Source organism: Salmo salar, chromosome ssa17 (genome assembly GCF_905237065.1).
Source record: "Salmo salar chromosome ssa17, Ssal_v3.1, whole genome shotgun sequence".
Taxonomy (NCBI): domain Eukaryota; kingdom Metazoa; phylum Chordata; class Actinopteri; order Salmoniformes; family Salmonidae; genus Salmo; species Salmo salar.
Genome location: NC_059458.1, coordinates 65167477 through 65186902, shown reverse-complemented (window position 1 = coordinate 65186902; position 19426 = coordinate 65167477). Strand labels below are relative to the sequence as shown.

Sequence of the window (19426 nt, the reverse complement as noted above, 5' to 3'; positions counted from 1 at the left end):
TGATTCCCCTCCAAGTGTTGTTCATTGTAATTTGTGTAAGATTTCCATATGGTATAGCCCAATGCTAATGTCTGACTGGTTTCTATCCCAACGTAGAGTCCTTCTCTTGGGTGTGGCCATCTTGTCGTTGTACTCTGTTCACTTGCTGCTAATGACTGCAAAAGAAGGAGGTAGGTGTCTTTTTTTAACTCATGGGCATGTCTGTCTTTCGTCAGCCTCTGTGTCTGTCTATCTGTCCTCGCCTTTCTGCTTTTTTCCCCTCTGTATCTTTGAATATCACTCATCAGCACATTGTCGTTGTTCTAACAGGCTCTCTCATCTATGAAAAGTTGGGAGAGCGAGCTTTTGGCTGGCCGGGGAAAATGGCTGCGTTTGGATCGATAACCCTTCAAAATATTGGTGGTAAGTGAACAGCTAATGTTGCATTCATCGTAGTGTTATGATCCTATTTTGAAATGTACATGTGTTTCAGTGTGGGAATATATCTTTTGTTTTTTTGTATTTGTTTGCACACAGCCATGTCCAGCTACCTCTTCATTGTAAAGTATGAGCTGCCAGAAGTGATCCGGGCCTTCATGGGACTGGAACAGAACTCTGGGTAAGTGTCTGTCTGTCTGTCTGTCTGTCTGTCTGTCTGTCTGTCTGTCTGTCTGTCTGTCTGTCATTGGTTAACTCTTTCATAAAATCCATTATTTGTAGTTAATTTGGCACAGGTGACACAACACATGACACAGTTTGGTTGGTGTAGATAGATGGATGGATGGATTGATGCTCTGCGTGTGAGACCTGTTCTCTCTGCGTTGTTTACAGTGAATGGTACATGAACGGAAACTACCTGGTTGTGTTTGTGTCCATCGGTATCATCCTGCCTCTCTGCATACTCAAAAACCTGGGTAAGTGGTGTGTGTGTGTGTGTGTGTGTGTGTGTGTGTGTGTGTGTGTGTGTGTGTGTGTGTGTGTGTGTGTGTGTGTGTGTGTGTGTGTGTGTGTGTGTGTGTGTGTGTGTGTGTGTGTGTGTGTGTGTGTGGTTGCGAGTGTGTTTCAGAGTTAAGTCTTTGTATGCTTTGTTTCCATAATGTGTGTGAGTGTTTGCTTGATAGTACATGAGTTTCTCTGTAATTCTCTCTCTCGTCTCTAGGCTACCTTGGCTACACCAGTGGATTCTCTCTATCCTGCATGGTGTTTTTCCTGGGAGTGGTAAGTTTAACCTGCCTCTTGCTCCGCTACTTTAGCATTTCTAGCCCTCTGAATGACTGAACAATGACGGATGATGGTGTTGATATTATATAAAGTACCATCAGATGTGAGATAAGACGGCTACATTTCACCTTCAGTCAATATGCCAACAACTACAGCTTTTTATAAACTCTGACATTCTTTTTCTGTCCAGTCATGTTTCAATGCAGACAGAAAATACTTATTGCCAAAATAGTACATTTCGCCTACATTGCTTTTGTATTCTTGGCACACGGCGTCTTGATCGTACCTACTTTATCCTCCTTAAATGTCATCCTGACAGTTTGTAGGGTATTATGCCAATGTTGGCTTTGCTCTCACAGGCAATGTGGGCGATTTGCATGCCATGGTAGTTCCTAGTAACATTTAGAATATGCCTGGTGTGGCGCTCAGCTGGTTAGTTACCGTACATGAGATTAGAGATGAGTTTATCAATAGCCTTCTTTTGATATCTTAAACTCCACTTTGGCCCTCTTGCTCTCTAGTGCTGTATCATATTAAACACTGATACAGTCTGTATCATCATTAATGAAATAGAGCTGTGCTTGTGGCCACAGTCAGCTTTACAAAGGGTTTATACCATAGTAGCTATCAGAGAGACATCCTATGTAGTTAGTAACCCTGAAAGTACATCGTTTAGTGTTCAGCGTCTGTTTCTTTGAAGACAGAATGAAAGATTACAGGATGGAAGGAACTCATTGCTCTGCAATATAATGGAATGCTGCCTATGTAATATAATGCATTTCTATGTTTGCTAATCGTCCCCATCTCACCCCTCTGTCCCCATCTCACTCCTCTCCCCCCTCTTTACCCCTCTGTCCCCATCTCACCCCCCTCTTTACCCCTTTGTCCCCATCTCACCCCCCTCTTTACCCCTCTGTCCCCATCTCACCCCCCTCTTTACCCCTCTGTCCCCATCTCACCCCCCTCTTTACCCCTCTGTCCCCATCTCACCCCCCTCTTTACCCCTCTGTCCCCATCTCTCCCCTCTGTCCCCATCTCACCCCCCTCTTTACCCCTCTGTCCCCATCTCACCCCTCTGTCCCCATCTCACCCCTCTGTCCCCATCTCTCCCCCCTCTTTACCCCTCTGTCCCCATCTCTCCCCCCTCTTTACCCCTCTGTCCCCATCTCACCCCTCTGTCCCCATCTCACCCCTCTGTCCCCATCTCTCCCCCCTCTTTACCCCTCTGTCCCCATCTCTCCCCCCTCTTTACCCCTCTGTCCCCATCTCACCCCTCTGTCCCCATCTCACCCCCCTCTTTACCCCTCTGTCCCCATCTCTCCCCCTCTTTACCCCTCTGTCCCCATCTCACCCCTCTGTCCCCATCTCACCCCTCTGTCCCCATCTCACGCCTCTGTCCCCATCTCACCCCTCTGTCCCCATCTCTCCCCCTCTTTACCCCTCTGTCCCCATCTCTCCCCCCTCTTTACCCCTCTGTCCCCATCTCACCCCTCTGTCCCCATCTCTCCCCCCTCTTTACCCCTCTGTCCCCATCTCACCCCTCTGTCCCCATCTCACCCCTCTGTCCCCATCTCTCCCCCCTCTTTACCCCTCTGTCCCCATCTCTCCCCCTCTTTACCCCTCTGTCCCCATCTCACCCCTCTGTCCCCATCTCACCCCTCTGTCCCCATCTCACTCCTCTCCCCCTCTTTACCCCTCTGTCCCCATCTCACCCCTCTGTCCCCATCTCACCCCTCTGTCCCCATCTCACCCCTCTGTCCCCATCTCACCCCTCTGTCCCCATCTCACCCCCCTCTTTACCCCTCTGTCCCCATCCTACCCCTCTGTCCCCATCTCACCCCTTTGTCCCCATCTCTCCCCCCTCTTTACCCCTCTGTCCCCATCTCTCCCCCCTCTTTACCCCTCTGTCCCCATCTCACCCCTCTGTCCCTATCTCACCCCTTTGTCCCCATCTCACCCCTCTGTCCCCATCTCACCCCCCTCTTTACCCCTCTGTCCCCATCTCTCCCCCCTCTTTACCCCTCTGTCCCCATCTCACCCCTCTGTCCCCATCTCACCCCTCTGTCTCCATCTCACCCCTCTGTCCCCATCTCACCCCCCTCTTTACCCCTCTGTCCCCATCTCACCCCTCTGTCCCCATCTCACCCCTCTGTCCCCATCTCTCCCCCCTCTTTACCCCTCTGTCCCCATCTCACCCCTCTGTCTCCATCTCACCCCTCTGTCCCCATCTCACCCCCCTCTTTACCCCTCTGTCCCCCTCTCACCCCTCTGTCCCCATCTCACCCCTCTGTCCCCATCTCTCCCCCTCTTTACCCCTCTGTCCCCATCTCTCCCCCCTCTTTACCCCTCTGTCCCCATCTCCCCCTCTCCCCCTCTGTCCCCATCCCACCCCTCTGTCCCCATCTCACCCCTCTCCCCCTCTGTCCCCATCCCACCCCTCTGTCCCCATCTCACCCCTCTCCCCCTCTTTACCCCTCTGTCCCCATCTCACCCCTCTGTCCCCATCTCACTCCTCTCCCCCTCTTTACCCCTCTGTCCCCATCTCACTCCTCTGTCCCCATCTCACCCCTCTGTCCCCATCTCACCCCTCTGTCCCCATCTCACCCCTCTGTCCCTATCTCACCCCTCTGTCCCCATCTCACCCCTCTGTCCCCATCTCACCCCTCTGTCCCCATCTCACCCCTCTGTCGCCTCTTTACCTCTCAGCTGATCTATAAGAAGTACAACCTCCCCTGCCCGATGCTCTTCATGTACCATCATACCAACCACAGTATGAACGGAACAGCCCTGGGGCCCCACGCCCTGCACAACGGCACCGTCCTCATGGACATGTCCCCCGCCTCCTACCTGGACGGCCACCACACCTCAGGGGTCCACTTCGAACCACACCCCGACGACGTGGAGGAGATGTGCACGCCCAAGTACTTTGTGTTTAACTCTCAGGTGAGTTAGTGAGTTGTGGAGCTACTGTATGTGGGTGGGGGGGTGGAGGTATGTGGGTGGTGTGTGTGCATACGTGTGTGTGTGTGTATATGTGGTGAGTCGGGATGCTTCATGTCATAATTCTGTGTTTTGGAAACAATATCCTCTGTAAAACATTCCCAAAAACGGGATTCATCAAGGTTTAGAAGAACGCAATTCTTAATGTACATGAAATCAAACCAAACATAGTTAGCTGCTGTGAGTGTGTATCTGGGCCTGTGTTTCATTCCACAATCTCTTCTCCTGTCATTTCAGACTGCTTACACTATTCCCATCCTGGCCTTCTCCTTTGTGTGCCACCCTGAAATTCTACCCATCTACAGTGAACTCAAAGAGTAAGTGCATCCAAGTGAATTACAAAAGACACGTTTGCATAGACGCTCATAGAAATTGCTGCGGTACATTTTCTCCACACAACTCACATCTCAACTTGCGTCTTCCCCAGTCGTTCCCGGAGAAAGATGCAGAACGTGTCCAACCTGTCCATCCTGGCCATGCTGGTCATGTACATGTTCTCAGCGCTGTTCGGCTACCTCACTTTCTACGGTAAGATACACACACACACACACACACACACACACACACACACACACACACACACACACACACACACACACACACACACACACACACACACACACACACAATAAGATACATTTACAGCAATTGTATTACATTGTTTCTGCTTTTATTGGCGTTATATGTTCATTTTATGAGTGAAATGTTTGAAAAAGAGACAGTAGTATGTATTAAAACACTAGTAAGCTACCATAACCATTGCGTGTTTGTTTACCATATCTCTCTCTCACCCAGTTCAAGCGTTTGTATTGGTATGTCTCTGACAGCTTGTATTCCTTCTTTCTCCCGAACACAGAAAACGTGGAGGCGGAGTTGCTCCACACCTTCACCAGGGTGTATACGTTTGACACCATGCTCCTGCTGGTCCGTCTGGCTGTCCTGACCGCTGTCACCCTGACGGTCCCCATTGTCCTGTTCCCTGTAAGTACAACGAGGCATCTGCTCAAACGCACGCAGGCACACAGGCACACGCACATCCACACCACACACACACAAGCAGAGACTCACACACGCATGCATGCACACAGACACACACACACCCACCCACCCACATGCACAAAACATATGCACACATTCTCACGCCGGCAATTTATGCAGACACATTCACACGCTGCTCAACACCTGGGTCACTGTATCCAAATGAGCTAAACATCCATGATTTATTTTAATACCAACAAGAGGGTCTCTTTCTGTATTGAGTGAGTGGGTGTGTTGACACGGCTGGTTTTCTTGCTGAACTTGGTAAAGCACATACTGTTCTGCTGTGACATTAGCTGACTCATTATTGGACTTTGAGCAATCCCGTCAATCCAACTCCCCAGGTCCCAAATGAGAACCAGCCCAGGTTTTCAAAGCTCTGTTTGTCTGTCGTAAGCTTCCTTACAAGAGCACTCTGTCCCTCCTCCAATCATACTTTCAATCATACTTTAGGCACACAAATACAAGCATAAACACAAATTAACACGCACACACATACACAGCTTTGAAACAATTACACCCCTACACTGCTCCCCACATGATGCCAGACATATTCAGTCTCTTCCTTCTGGGAGACACATAGATGGACACACATCAATAGACACAGCATGTGAAAGCACAGAAATGGATGCACTCACTACTGTATGTCTCTCTGGATAACAGCGTCTGCTAAATGACTAAATGTCAATGTGAAAAGCGGTGGTAAAATAGACGTCTTGTTCGTCACAAGGTCTTCAGCCTGGCTGCCAAGGAACACAGTGTAATGTTCACAACTCCCCTGTCTCCCATTTCCCACTCTGCTCTAAGTTGCACATTGTCACCACATGCTGTCCTAGCAAATACATACCGTAAAGTCATTTGCTACCGTCCTTATTTTGTTAAAGTGTAAGCTGCAGTTTAGCCTTGGTTTGTACAGTTTAGCCTTGGTTTGTACAGTTTAGCCTTGGTTTGTACAGTTTAGCCTTGGTTTGTAGTGTCAGTTCAGGTCTGATACTGTGTTTCTGTTCCACTGGTTATTATGTAATATCCTGTTCATGCGGCCTGCCTGTCTGCCTGTGTGCCTTTCTGCCTGTCTGCCTGTGTGGTGTGAGTCACTGAATGAGAGCGTTGGCCTTGCATGGCCGTACCTGACCCCCCTATATGGCTGTGGGCTATATTTGTCTTGGCCCTAGCCTGGCACAGGAGCCCATAAAGGGCTGAGGGTCTCAGAAGTGTCATGGACCTCCTTTGTAGCCTACAATGAACCATGCATTCGTACTTAGCAGTGCCCATTAGAATGGATCCTCTCAAAGTACTTAGTTGACCCAAGGAACATTAAGATGGTAATAATAGATTCGATTTATGGAATGTTTTTTTTCTCCAAGCGATCAAAGTGCTATACAGGGGAACTGCACCACAATTCCACTGTTTACCTACAGTCACTGTAGCTTGCAGGAGTTGGGAGATGGGTTCTTGTGATGGGAAAGACAGTTTTAGGGTGGAAGGGTTAATGGAGTGTGTTGGTGGTGTTGTTACACTGAGCCACCAGCAGAGGGTATGGGAGAACTGTCAGCCCCATGGCTCTAGTCAGCCCTGCTTGGAGAGAGAAAGAGAGGTGGGGGGAGTATCCGTTTTCTCTGTGGGCTGCAGTGGTACACACACACACACACACACACACACACACACACACAGAGAGAAACTCACACACTCACCAGCTCTCTCACTGTGGGAGTGAACGCTTCTTTGGTCATGGGAATGTGCGAGTGAATCTCACAGTCCCAGTGGAAGTTTACAGGAGATAAGCCCTGAGCAGACAGTGGAAAAACCCTTACTGTGACCTCCACCTTAGAGAGAGGGAGGGAGAGAGAAAGACAGAGGGAGGGAGGGAGGGAGGGAGGGAGGGAGGGAGGGAGGGAGAAAGACAGAGGGAGGGAGGGAGGGAGGGAGGGAGGGAGGGAGGGAGGGAGGGAGGGAGGGAGGGAGGGAGGGAGAGGGAGGGAGGGAGAGGGAGGGAGAGAGGGAGAGACAATGCACTCACTGACTACTGCAGCTGACACCAAAATGCAGTGTCAGAAGGGAGGCTGTACGGACACGCCTAGTGCCCAAATTAATTACGTTTCTTGCGCACTGAGAGTCGAGTAGAGACAAACGGATTGGGTTCAGTCAGTCCCGATGAGCCCTTCCCAGCTACCTAGTTTATGCTTGTGGCTAGAAACTTCAGCGAGAATTTGAAACTTGTCTGCCAAAGTTGAAATCATTTTGTTTTTATCTGAGTGTATATATATGTTTTTTAATGTAACGTTAGACGTTAATGCAGGAGTTGTACATTTTTGGTGAAAACTACAATAAATGTGCTTCAGCTGTCACCATGGTCTGTTATTGGCTACGCTATCTAGCTACCCTTTCCTTACTGTGGCAAGCGGGAGCGAAGGACACTGTTCCCTGTGTTGTTGTGTTGCTTGCAGCGCAAACTCTCCCCATTGAGCAGTAGATTGTATCCAGATGGTTACTACAAACATTACAAGTTATTTCTTGTCTAGGCTTCTATCCTACTCGGAATAAAATCATGTTGGATGGAACAAATTGGAGATGGTGACCAATAAGACAAGTTATTTCTCCCTCGCCCATCGACATAATCATCACGTTCTTTAACAGGTTTTAACTAGTGCCATGCTGCTGCTGTTGCCAGGTAGCCAGCATTACCTATCTGGGAGAGGCTTATCAGGATGACTAACTGAACCAAACCCCTTTGTCTCGACATGACTCTCAGCTGCGTCACATACACTTCATGACCAAAAGTATGTCGACACCTTCTCGTCGAACATCTCATTCCAAAATCATGGGCGTTAATAATGTGTTGGTCCCTCCTTTACAGCTGTAACATCCTCTGCTCTGCTGGGAAGGCTTTCCACTAGATGTTGGAACATTGCTGCGGGGACTTGCTTCAATTCAGCCACGAGAGCATTAGTGATGTTGGGCACTGATGTTGGGCGATTAGGCCTGACTTGCAGTCGGCGTTCCAATTCATCCCAAAGGTGTTTGATGGGGTTGAGGTCAGGGCTGTCTGCAGGCCAGTCAAGTTCTTCCACACTGATCTCAACAAACCATTTCTGTATGGACCTCGCTTTGTGCACGGGGGCATTGTCATGCTGAAACAGGAAAGAGCCTTCCCCAAACTGTTGCCACAAAGTTGGAAGCACAGAATCGTCTAGAATGTCATTGTATGCTGTAGCATTAAGATTTCCCAGATTCGTCCATCGGACTGCCAGATGGTAAAGCCTGATTCATCAATGGCGGCAAGCTTTACACCATTCCAGTTAACGCTTGGCATTGCGCATGGTGGTCTTAGGCTTGTGTGCAGCTGCTCGGCCATGGAAAGCCATTTCATGAAGCTCCCAACGTTCAGTTCTTTTGCTGAAGTGGCTTCCAGAGGCAGTTTGGAACTCGGTATTGAGTGTTGCAACCGAGGACAGACGATTTTTACGCGCTTCAGCATTCGGTGGTCACATTTTGTGAGCTTGTGTGGCCTACCACTTCTCGGCTGATCTGTTGTTGCTCCTAGACGTTTCCACTTTACAATAACAGCACTTAGAATTGACCGGGGCAGCTCTAGCAGGGCAGACATTTGACGAACTGACTTGTTGGAAAGGTGGCATCCTTTGAAGGTGCCACGTTGAAAGTCACTGAGCTCTTCAGTACGGGCCATTCTACTGCCAATGTTTGCCTATGGAGATTGCATGCCGTGTGCTCGATTTTATACACCTATCAGCAACGTATGTGGCTGAATTACCTCAATCCACTCATTTGAAGGGGTGTCCACATACTTTTGGCCATGTAGTGTACATCATCCATTAGGGAAAGGGGGATACCTAGTCAGTTGTTCAACTGAATGCATTCAACTGAAATGTGTCTAACGCATTTAACCCAAATCCTCTGAATCAGAGAGCACCAGGCGTGTCTGTACAGTCTCCCATAGCCGAAAGGCTCCTTGAGCAAGCCGTAGTCAAGCACAGAAATGAAGGGAGGCGATGTGAACATAAAGTAAGTACCGTAATTTCCGGACTATTAAGCGCACCTGAATATAAGCCGCACCCACTGAATTTAAAAAATGTTTTTATTTTGAACATAAATAAGCCGCACATGTCTATAAGCCGCAGGTGCCTACCGGTACATTGAAACAAATGAACTTTACACAGGCTTTAACGAAACACGGCTTGTAACAAAAATAAATAGGCTTTAACGAAACACGGCTTGTAACAAAAATAAATAGGCTTTAACGAAACACGGCTTGTAACAAAAAATAAATAGGCTTTAACGAAACACGGCTTGTAACAAAAATAAATAGGCTTTAAAGAAACACGGCTTGTAACAAAAATAAATAGGCTTTAACGAAACACGGCTTGTAACAAAAAATAAAAAATTAGCAGTAAGCTTTAGTTGTCTTTTTCCTCACGCTGCTGTTTCCAACGTCTTATCATCGACTCATTAAGACCAAGCTCCCGTGCAGCAGCTCTATTTCCTTTTCCAACAGCCAGATCAATCGCCTTCAACTTGAAAGCTGCATCATATGCATTTCTCCGTGTCTTTTGCCATGATGAGGGTGACAAAATGACTACCGTAATTAGAATGATGGGAAGTTTGAGAGCGCTCGATTTAATCTAAACAGTAAACAAAAAAGTTGTTTGACCTTAACCCGTTCGGCAATTTCATTGGTCTAATGAAAGCTTCATGCCTCCAAAAAACTGAGCACGTCACAGAATGTGTTTTTTTGGAGAAAAAAAAATTTGAAAGCGGGAAAAATCCATATATTAGCCACGTCATTGTTTAAGCCGCGAGGTTCAAAGCCTGGGAAAAAAGTTGCGGCTTATAGTCCGGAATTTACGGTACAGCATGTCGAATACATGTTTGGACACAATCATGTCGATGTGTCTGCTGCCGTGTGCTCTGTAGCCATTGGCTACTGGTCTGTTACACCTGGAAAACTGTGGGGCATAGCATATGCATGACATATTTTTCAAACACATTAGTCCAGGTCTAGATAACCCAGCAGCAGCATCAAACCATTGATTTCCCCCCCCCTTGACTGCTGCTCAGGCTTCAACAAAGCATCACGTGCACCTCAGCATTTACAGTGCAGTGAGTTCAGTTCACAGCACAAGCTTGAGGATATAGTTGTGGAGACATAGGAGAGGTGAGATGAAAGTAACCAGTCATGCTGGCATCACGTTGCCAGGTGTCCAGCCCTCTGAATCACGAGACGTGACATTTGAGATCTTCCCTTGAGAGTCCTTTGCCCTTCATTTGGCAGAGAGGCCTTCAGCACTCAGATTAACGTTTGCTTTGTCTCTCAAGCACTATGTCCTTTATTACAGGCAGGAGGGCTGGGGTTGTGTAGGAGGGGAGCGGGGAGTGGAGGTGAAAGGGTGGGCTCAAACAGTAAAGAACTTAAAGGCAACAGTAAAGATACTTGGTCACGAACCAGCAGGTTTTAATGAAACAGTGTTTAGATGTAGTAGGCAGACTTGTCTAGTTCCCATGCTCTCTTTGTTTCATGGCTCCTCAATAACTGGAACACAAAGAATTAAATTACCTCAAGTAAACTGTTCATTTTGATGTTTAAAAAGTCACTTAGTGTTCTTAAGTGTAATGATTCCTGTTTTCATGAGTTATTTTAATTTACCTACAACATTGTTTTTTAATGTTGGTGTGTGATATGATCTGTTATATTGTGATATTCTATGCCCTCATCTCAAGGCGGTTGACCTTTTTCTTTCTTTCTAAATGAAGTAAATAAAGCAGTGGGACCACTTGTCTGAGAAATATAAACGCAAGAAATAGGGCCTTCTAACTATTAACGTATTTTCTGCTGCTTATGGCTCTGTAATAAGAAGTGATTCTGTTTGTGTTGCAGTCAGTTATGATGGTAACGTTGGCCTAGTAGTGATGGTACTCTTGTGATGAGGTTGTTAGGCTGCTGCTGAGTTTTCCACTAGAGGGCAGGTCAGAGAAGGCAAATGCTGTGGTGCACAAGCACAATGCCCAGTTGGCTGTGACTAAATGTAGCCTGCCATGCATGCTGTCTTTTCACAATGACTTCACGGAAAATAAGCTTATAGTTAGTGAGTTAATTATATATCTGCCCTTGTTATTGCTGTGATACAATATTTTCAGGATCATTTGACTGGCTTTACAAAGTGAACCCTGTCACCTGTCTTTGACAGTGGTTGAATAGGCTTGTTAAATGTGGTGGAAAAGGGATTAAAATGGGTTTTATTTCTGATGGTCAGTCAAATGAGGATTTCAAAAATCTCAAGTTAAAACCTGTCTATCTTATTCCTGACTTTATGGTGTGATTGTTTCTCTTAATCTTGGATTGACCTTTTTGCTCTTCCCTTTTTAATGTCTTTCTCCCTATGAAAAAAGCAGGGGCAAACCAAGGTGTAGTAATACTATGCCATATATCTAGCTGTAGCTGAAAAGGTTGCAGAATCTTTCACTTGGTTGGAGCCCAGTTGGCTCCCTGGTTTTGGGCCATGTTGCTAGCTTTTGGCTGGCCTGGTAGACCCAGGTACCTAAGCAGCGGTGGCGCTTTGCCACATATCTCACCCCAGTGGGAGCTGTCATAGCAGGTGGAGGGAGATGCAGGCAAATATTGCATGGTGCACTCCAAAGGCGCTGCGCAGGATCTCTGTTGGGCGCTGAATAGTTCAGAGCCTTGGCATCCAGGTGGGTAGAAATGTCACCCCCAGGCGCCAGGTTTTCACCGGCCCAATTATGCCATGGCTGCTGGAAGAGGGGATTGTTTATTATCAATAGGGGGGGGTAATTTTGCCATGCAGAGTTACTGCCACTCCCTTAAAATAATAAGGTTGTAAATCTCTGCCACTCCTTCATTCTTTCAGCAAGGTGTCAGTGTGGCCATTTTGGCATTAGATCCACAACTCAAGAGAGCAGCGCGCCATCAACCCTCACCAAACAAGTATTTAGATTGAAACATGAACCTCTCGTCTTTCTGCTCTCTAAATGTGTACGTAGGAAAGGTATCATTAGTGAAAAGAACAAATGAGAGGATTTCAGTAAAGGGAAATTGTTAAGTGACAAGCATTGCCTGGTGGCAGAACACTCCTATCCTGCTGCCTTCAGTCCCGCCTTCTCTGGCCTTGGCTGATGCAATCCCAGGGTGCCGTTGCAGGAGGCTCTCCCGGAGTTAATCCTCTGCCTTTTGAATGGCGCGTTAAGCCCCGCCTCCTCAACCTTTCCCCATGTGGCCGGCTGGCCCATAGCAGTTCCTTTTCACCTGATACCCATGACCTCTCACCCAGTGAAGTCTTTAACTCAATGCCTTGAGCTGTGCAGCTCTCAGCCTCTTAGCTGGTGGCCTCCTTCCCTGCCTCTGCCTGGCTGCCTACTTAAACTCTCACCTGCTGCAGTTGACACACTTCAGTCAGCAGCCAACTGTGGGAATTGGCCTGTGGGCTTAGACTGGTTTGCAGACGTGACTGACGATATTGTTACCTACTCTCCCTTGAATTTGACTGTGTGTGTGTGTAATTTTGTGTGTGTGTGTGTGTGTGTGTGTGTGTGTGTGTGTGTGTGTGTGTGTGTGTGTGTGTGTGTGTAAGAGAAATAAAGACAAAAAAGTGCTGTATTAATCAATACATAAAAAAACACTTTACAAGTGGTATCGTAATTGTCAACTGATCGTCAGTATGTAGCGATTGATCAGACGTTATAAAGAGGTTTGTGTTGCAGATCCGTTCCTCAATCAATACAATGCTGTTCAGCCAACGGGAGTTCAGCTGGGTGCGTCACATGCTCATCGCTGCCTTCATCCTCCTGTTCAACAACCTGCTGGTCATCTTCGTCCCCACCATCAGAGACATCTTCGGCTTCATCGGTGAGTCCTCAACCACAGCAGTGGTCCCCAATCCATTCCTGGAGAGCTACAGGGTGTGCAGGCTTTTGTTCCCACCAAGCACTAACACTGATTGATGTCTTGATGTGGAGGTATTTCGTTGAATGAGGTGTGTTAGTGCTGGGCTGGCTCAAACGCCCGCACCTCCTGAGGCTAGTTCTGTCCAAGTGAGGACATTTGTTTAGACAGAAAAGACTAAATGACTGATGGTGGTCTTCTTCCTGTTTCCCCTCTGACAGGCTCCTCTGCAGCCACCATGCTCATCTTCATCCTCCCTGCTGCCTTCTATCTACGCCTGGTCAAGTCCGTGCCGATGCGCTCCGTGCAGAAGATCTCGGTAAGTGTGCAGGAAACGATGGTGCACGTACACACGCACACAAACACTCAACTCAAAATAACATACGGTGACTCACACACATAACAGCCACTCTGACACACGCAACATATGACACACACATGACATAGCCTGACGAAATTAGCACCCATCAACATGCCCACACAGACACACCATAGCTGTCATTAGAACAGACCCCCATCCACAACAACCCTGATTTACAGATTTACAGCAGTCCCCCAAAACAGGGTTTCCCAGAGGCCCACTGAGATTCTTGGCAAAAAATGATTGCACTGAATGTACAGACATGAAGACTTCACGCATCCTCCTCTCACAGTGTCGTTATTCTTTTTCCTGATGTCTTTTAGGCGGCCATTTTCCTGGTGGTGGGCATCATCTTCATGTTCAGCAGCCTGTCGCTCATCGTGATGGACTGGATCCACAACCCTCCCGGCTCCGGTGGTGGTCACTAAGAGGTCCCCCCTTACCTCCACCCCCTCTCACCTCAAACCCCCTCCCCTGACTGTGCCTTGGGGGTAAGGTCACCGGGCCCGAGGGGTGCCCCCACACATCACCCACAGACTGAGTACATCAGCGTACTGTAAAGGGGCGGTTCGCTTTTCTCAACCCCCACCCCTTTCCACAAAGTATTACTGGAGGGGACTACGTTCTACGACTGAAACAGACTCTTTTAAGTTCGTTATTCTTTTTCTTTCTTGTTGTTGTTGGATGGTTTAGTTCTAAAGAATCCTCCACAACAGGGACTCGCCGAAAGGACACAAAGTAATCAAGGAGGCCGGTCAGAAACGGGAGAAAAGACAGCAGACGCTTGGCTGTTGCTGCGCGCCCTGCCGTAGTTGTCTAGATAGCCCATCATCCCTACTCTGTGATATTACCTGAGCAAAAGACAAATACGAGCAGAGACCTCAACCATTAAACTGTCAAGAGAACCCAAAGAGAATGAGAGCTGATCTGAGAGCTGATCTGAGAGCTGATCTGAGAGCAGATCTCCACTATTGGAGCTGGTTGTGACTGCAGGCGTGGCTTCAGGGCCATGGGCTCTGCACACTTGAAGATTAGAGAGAGAGAGAGAGAGAGAGAGAGAGGTGGGACAAGGGTTCAAAAACAAAGAGCACTTTTAGCATATGTTTCAAGTTTTAATGTATTTTTAACACATCCAGACACACACACAAAAAGCACACACACACACAGCACGCCATCTACACTAATTGGAGCTATGTTGCTTACTGTCAAAATATATTTTTGTACACCTAGGGGGAGTAAGCAAAGTCGATGTAATGGTACATATGACAGGTGTAGTATCTTTTTCAGAGGAAAAAGTTGTTCTGAGTGATATTTGTAAACTAGGTTTGGTAAAGTAGTTTATATTGTATTTTATACTTTTACAATCAATCAAATCACCGCAGTTTATGTGCACACACATATTTCTCAGTGGCCAGTGTGTTGCTCTCAAACATCCCTTCACAGCAATCATCAGATCAGACGTTAGCAATCATACACATCGACAGACACATACACCAAGTCAACATTTTCAGCCATGTCCATTCTCCCAATCAACACTTAACGCGATGATCAACACACACTGTCAGCCATTTTGAAACAGCCGTGTAGACTGAGCTTCAAACAAGAGACTACATTCAGTGTTATTGTCGCAGAGATTTGAATGTTGCCGAGTTTTGAATGTACCGGTACTTGGCCAATGGTCTACTGATCTACTGAATGACAGTTTACGTGTTTCTTTCTTTGCCTTCTTGTTCACGCTTGTCCAATGTGTCACGCTACAGACCCCTTGGGTCAATTGCAGCGAACATTACCAGGAGCTGAGCTCATGTTGTTGGCTTGAGATCATTTTCAACTTGTAACTCCATCTCTTCCTAAACTTCATGTGAAGTGAACTGTGCAATGAAATACAACTAGTGAAAGCTAGTTTCAGTGAAGAGGAACAACAACAGAGCTCTATGAGAGTTAAAGAAGGTCTACTGGCAGTATACCATACAGGTTATTTAGCTATTTGACTTGGCACAGCGATCCTATAACCCATGAGAATATTTTTATTCTATCCCAGTGTGTAAAACGATATCTTGTGACAAAATTCAATTGTGGGAAAAAAAGATTCTGGGTAAAATAAGCAATGGATTGGACCTCCAGACTGTGCTGTTTCTGAGACACCAGATAAGTTGTTTTATCACCTTAAAGGGGAAATCTGCAGTTGCTACATTTTTGGACTTATAAATTAATAATTTGTTCCCATTGATTCTTGAAAAATATAACTTATAAATGCCTCGAGCTTAGTTTAACCGTCGTACCCTATCAGAACCCAGAATATATGATTAGTTTACTCCAATGTTTGTAAACAACATAAATGTAAACAATATATAGCCTCAAAACATGGTTAAAGCCATCATTTTGATATCATGGAAGGTCAGTCCTTGCATCCGTATATCTCATCCTTCACCTTTTCCGGAACAGCGGGGGCTACACTTTGTTATTGCTTCAACTGCTGATTGCCCCTTTAAGTTCAATATGGGTCATAATGTCAAAGGTGGAGAAGATTAGAGAAATGAAATGCATCCACTGTTACTTCGCAGGCTTGTCATTTGGTGACGTTGTTACCAGCGATTTGTTTATGGCAGATTGCTGCTGATAGTAGAGTTTACATAAACAGTATGCGTTTATTACTGTAATTGTGACTATTGTTACTGTAATTTACCTAATTTTAACAGACCATCATTTCTTAAAATTCCCTAATTCATTCATTAACACCACGATAAAGGAATTTCAAAATGTTGTGCAAATTGTGCCGTGCTGAAAAAACATTTGTCAGAAGCTGGCTACATTAGCAGTTTGCATTCAAAGCAGAGAATACCTGTTTTCTAAGGTATTAAAGCAGATACTTGTTCCAAATGGATCCAGCCAGAACGGACAACATTTACAGATCCTTTGTGGATCTACATATGCATGAAACAAATTGATATTTCAAATGAAATGGTATGTTATGTGTATGTTTTGGGTCACAAACATGGTATTTTCTGACAACTTGTATATGCTTTGTAAATAATCGTATTATATGGTGCACTCACAGAATTATGTGTGTGGGGGGTTGTAAGGATTTTACCAGAAGTCTTCTACAATCAGACTGTTATTTTAGTATTCAATGTTTCCGATTTTTGCTCTATGATGATATTTCGGTCTTTTATGGAAGCTTGTACATTTGTAGAAAATCTCTGTCCCTTTTCATTTCTTTATAGTTACATATCTGGAGTACCTAGACCTTGAATTAATGAATGGTTTGTCGGTAATGTTGTCTGATGCCTCAGTCCTACAGTGGCTGCAGGGTCCAAGTAGAATCTCAGTGTTGATGTCTTGTGAGACTTAGGTAGATATTGCCTATGTTGAGCTGAAGTACTTGATTCATGCCATGCAGGTGGGTGCGCTATCAAAAGATCAATGACGTTCAGATCACATGCTTTTAGTAAGAACCACCCAACAGTCACATTTTAGATGCGGTCCGCATCGATAGGGGCTGCTGGGTCTTTGCTGAAATTCCTCCTGAGCCTCAGTTACTGTATGTGAAGATGCATTTCATGAAGTGTATTGACAAAAACCTTACTATTGTGTGAGAATGCAGAAACCAACCTTTGCCTTAATAATTGCAAACTTCAGTTTATCTAGGGAGCAAACCTTAGGGTCAGGCATGGCACCAGATGTAAGACCGTCATACAGTGATTTTCTCATTCGTTTTTTAACGTTCAAAAGGGGCTCATTTTTTTTCTCTCCCAATGAAGGACCAGAGCAGAGAGCACAGATGTTGGGGTGTCAGACACTCAAGAATGGGGTTGGGGAGGGGATCTTTCAGCGCTATGCCCTCAATATCACTCAGGTACAATGTACTCTGTTATGAAGCATACTTAGACTGTCGTAGCATGACATGCTGTCGTCACGACAGCTGACTTTAATATACGTTAAATGACCAAGCATTCTGGCATGCAAACTGCGTGTCATGCGTTTGACAACGTAAAGTAGGCTTCATGCCGGAGGGTTTAAGTAATGTGTTACCCCAAAACCATCTGCCTTATCTGTAACCTGGCCTGAAAGAAGCACTGGGTCAGCACCGGTGTCCTGCCGTTCAGTGTCTGCTTCCTGTGGATCAACTAACATTCAAATTGTATATTTGCCTGAACAAAGGGGATTTTTGTATCAGTGAAGCTGTTTCAATGTCATGTAACATGAAAAATAAAAATGTGAAATAAACTTGGCTGGATCTCTCTGCTGTTGAAATGAGTTAAAAACAAGGAGTTGTGCCTAGAGTCCGCCAGATCAGAGGCAGTAGGGATGACCAGAGATGTTCTCTTGATAAGTGTGCAAATTGGACCACTTTCTGTCCTGCTAAACATTCTAAATGTAACGAGTACTTTTGGATTTCAGGGAAAATGTATGGAGTAAAATTTTCATAATTTTCTTTAGGAATGTAGTGGAAGTAAAAGTTGTCAAAAATATAAGTAGTAAAGTACAGATACCCCAAAAAACTACTTAAGTAGTACTTTAAAGTATTTTTACTTAAGTACTTTATACCACTGAATAAGGCTCCTCGGGGATTTGTGATATATGGCCAATATACCACTGCTAAGGGCTCAATCACCACCTTCCGGAGACACCTGAAACCCCACCTCTTTAAGGAATACCTGGGATAGGATAAAGTAATCCTTCTAACCCCCCCCTTAAAAGATTTAGATGCACTATTGTAAAGTGGTTGTTCCACTGGATATTATAAGGTGAATGCACCAATTTGTAAGTCGCTCTGGATAAGAGCGTCTGCTAAATGACTTAAATGTAAATGTAAATGTATCCAGGCACTCCGTGTTGCGTCGTGCGTAAGAACAGTCATTAGCCGTGGTATATTGGCCATATACCACATCCCCTCGGGCCTTATTGCTTAAGTAGTACCCAGAATAAACTAAAAATGCAAAAATATTTTTTCTCTGATTATTAGCTACTGAAAAATATGACTAGATTTTTTTAGTAATGCATCTTATAAATGCCTTGACCAGTTTAGTATAATCATTTAAGTACCATACCATAACTCTTTGTAAGTATGTGAAATATTATTGTTATTTTTTTTACATTGGACAACGAGGTCTAATTAAATGACATTTGATTGAACCTCAACTTATGATAACATTTTAATTTAATTTCATTCCTTCTCTTCTACAGCTATAGTGTTAATTCATCATTATCTTTCAAGCTCCGCAACAAATATGCAGTATAGCTAATGGACGTGTGCATGTGCGTGTGCACTTGCTTGGGGTTGTTTCTACTCACCAAATCCCCTCTCTCCCTGCCCACGGCTGGTGTTACGACGCCTGTGACCGACTGACAGGGCATAATAACTCTTCATTTGGGAGCAATTTTACTGGTGTAATGACACAGTGCACTCTGGCCTGTCCAGAAATATACCTTTGTCCTGTCTATTTAACATCCAGCCCGGACATCTAGCACCCGCTTGTCATGTTCCAGGACAGGTCACACGCTGGTGGTCAGGTGGGTGCTAGGAGGTGTTGTTCTCTACCCTCCACCTTACCAAAAACATCTAACATCAGGAATCAGCCTTCAAGTTCTGTGGAACAGGTTGTGAGTTTCATTTGAATTAAGACAGTATACCAACTGTACTGGCTGTACAGTAGCTCAAGTGCATTCAGTTCATGTTTTTTATTTTTTATTTAACTAGGTAAGTCAATTAAGAACAAATTCTTATTTACAATGACGGCCTAGGAACAGTGGGTTAACTGCCTTGTTCAGGGGCTGAACAACAGATTTTGACCTTGTCAGCTCGGGGATTTTATCTAGCAACCTTTTAGTTACTGGCCCAATACTCTAACCACTAGGCTACCTGCCGCACCATCAGTTCATGGTTAATTATGAATGCTTTAAATGTTATTTTA

The 19426-nt window shown here is 45.7% G+C and overlaps 1 protein-coding gene across 4 annotated transcripts in view; it reads left to right on the top strand.

Moving 5' to 3' along the window:
• Nucleotides 1-17738, top strand: part of LOC106576408 (sodium-coupled neutral amino acid transporter 4) — a 36477-nt gene extending 18739 nt beyond the window's left edge. For all 4 annotated transcript variants that reach the window (XM_014153561.2, XM_014153563.2, XM_014153562.2 and 1 more), the window contains 12 exons: nucleotides 97-170; nucleotides 310-402; nucleotides 517-598; nucleotides 811-893; nucleotides 1139-1197; nucleotides 3907-4143; nucleotides 4438-4517; nucleotides 4628-4728; nucleotides 5057-5181; nucleotides 12970-13114; nucleotides 13372-13469; nucleotides 13835-17738. In XM_014153561.2, the coding sequence (XP_014009036.1) occupies nucleotides 97-170; nucleotides 310-402; nucleotides 517-598; nucleotides 811-893; nucleotides 1139-1197; nucleotides 3907-4143; nucleotides 4438-4517; nucleotides 4628-4728; nucleotides 5057-5181; nucleotides 12970-13114; nucleotides 13372-13469; nucleotides 13835-13939 (1282 nt within the window). In that variant the 3' untranslated portion in view covers nucleotides 13940-17738. The remainder of the gene's footprint in view (nucleotides 1-96; nucleotides 171-309; nucleotides 403-516; nucleotides 599-810; nucleotides 894-1138; nucleotides 1198-3906; nucleotides 4144-4437; nucleotides 4518-4627; nucleotides 4729-5056; nucleotides 5182-12969; nucleotides 13115-13371; nucleotides 13470-13834) is intronic.
• The last annotated feature ends 1688 nt before the right edge of the window (nucleotides 17739-19426 follow it).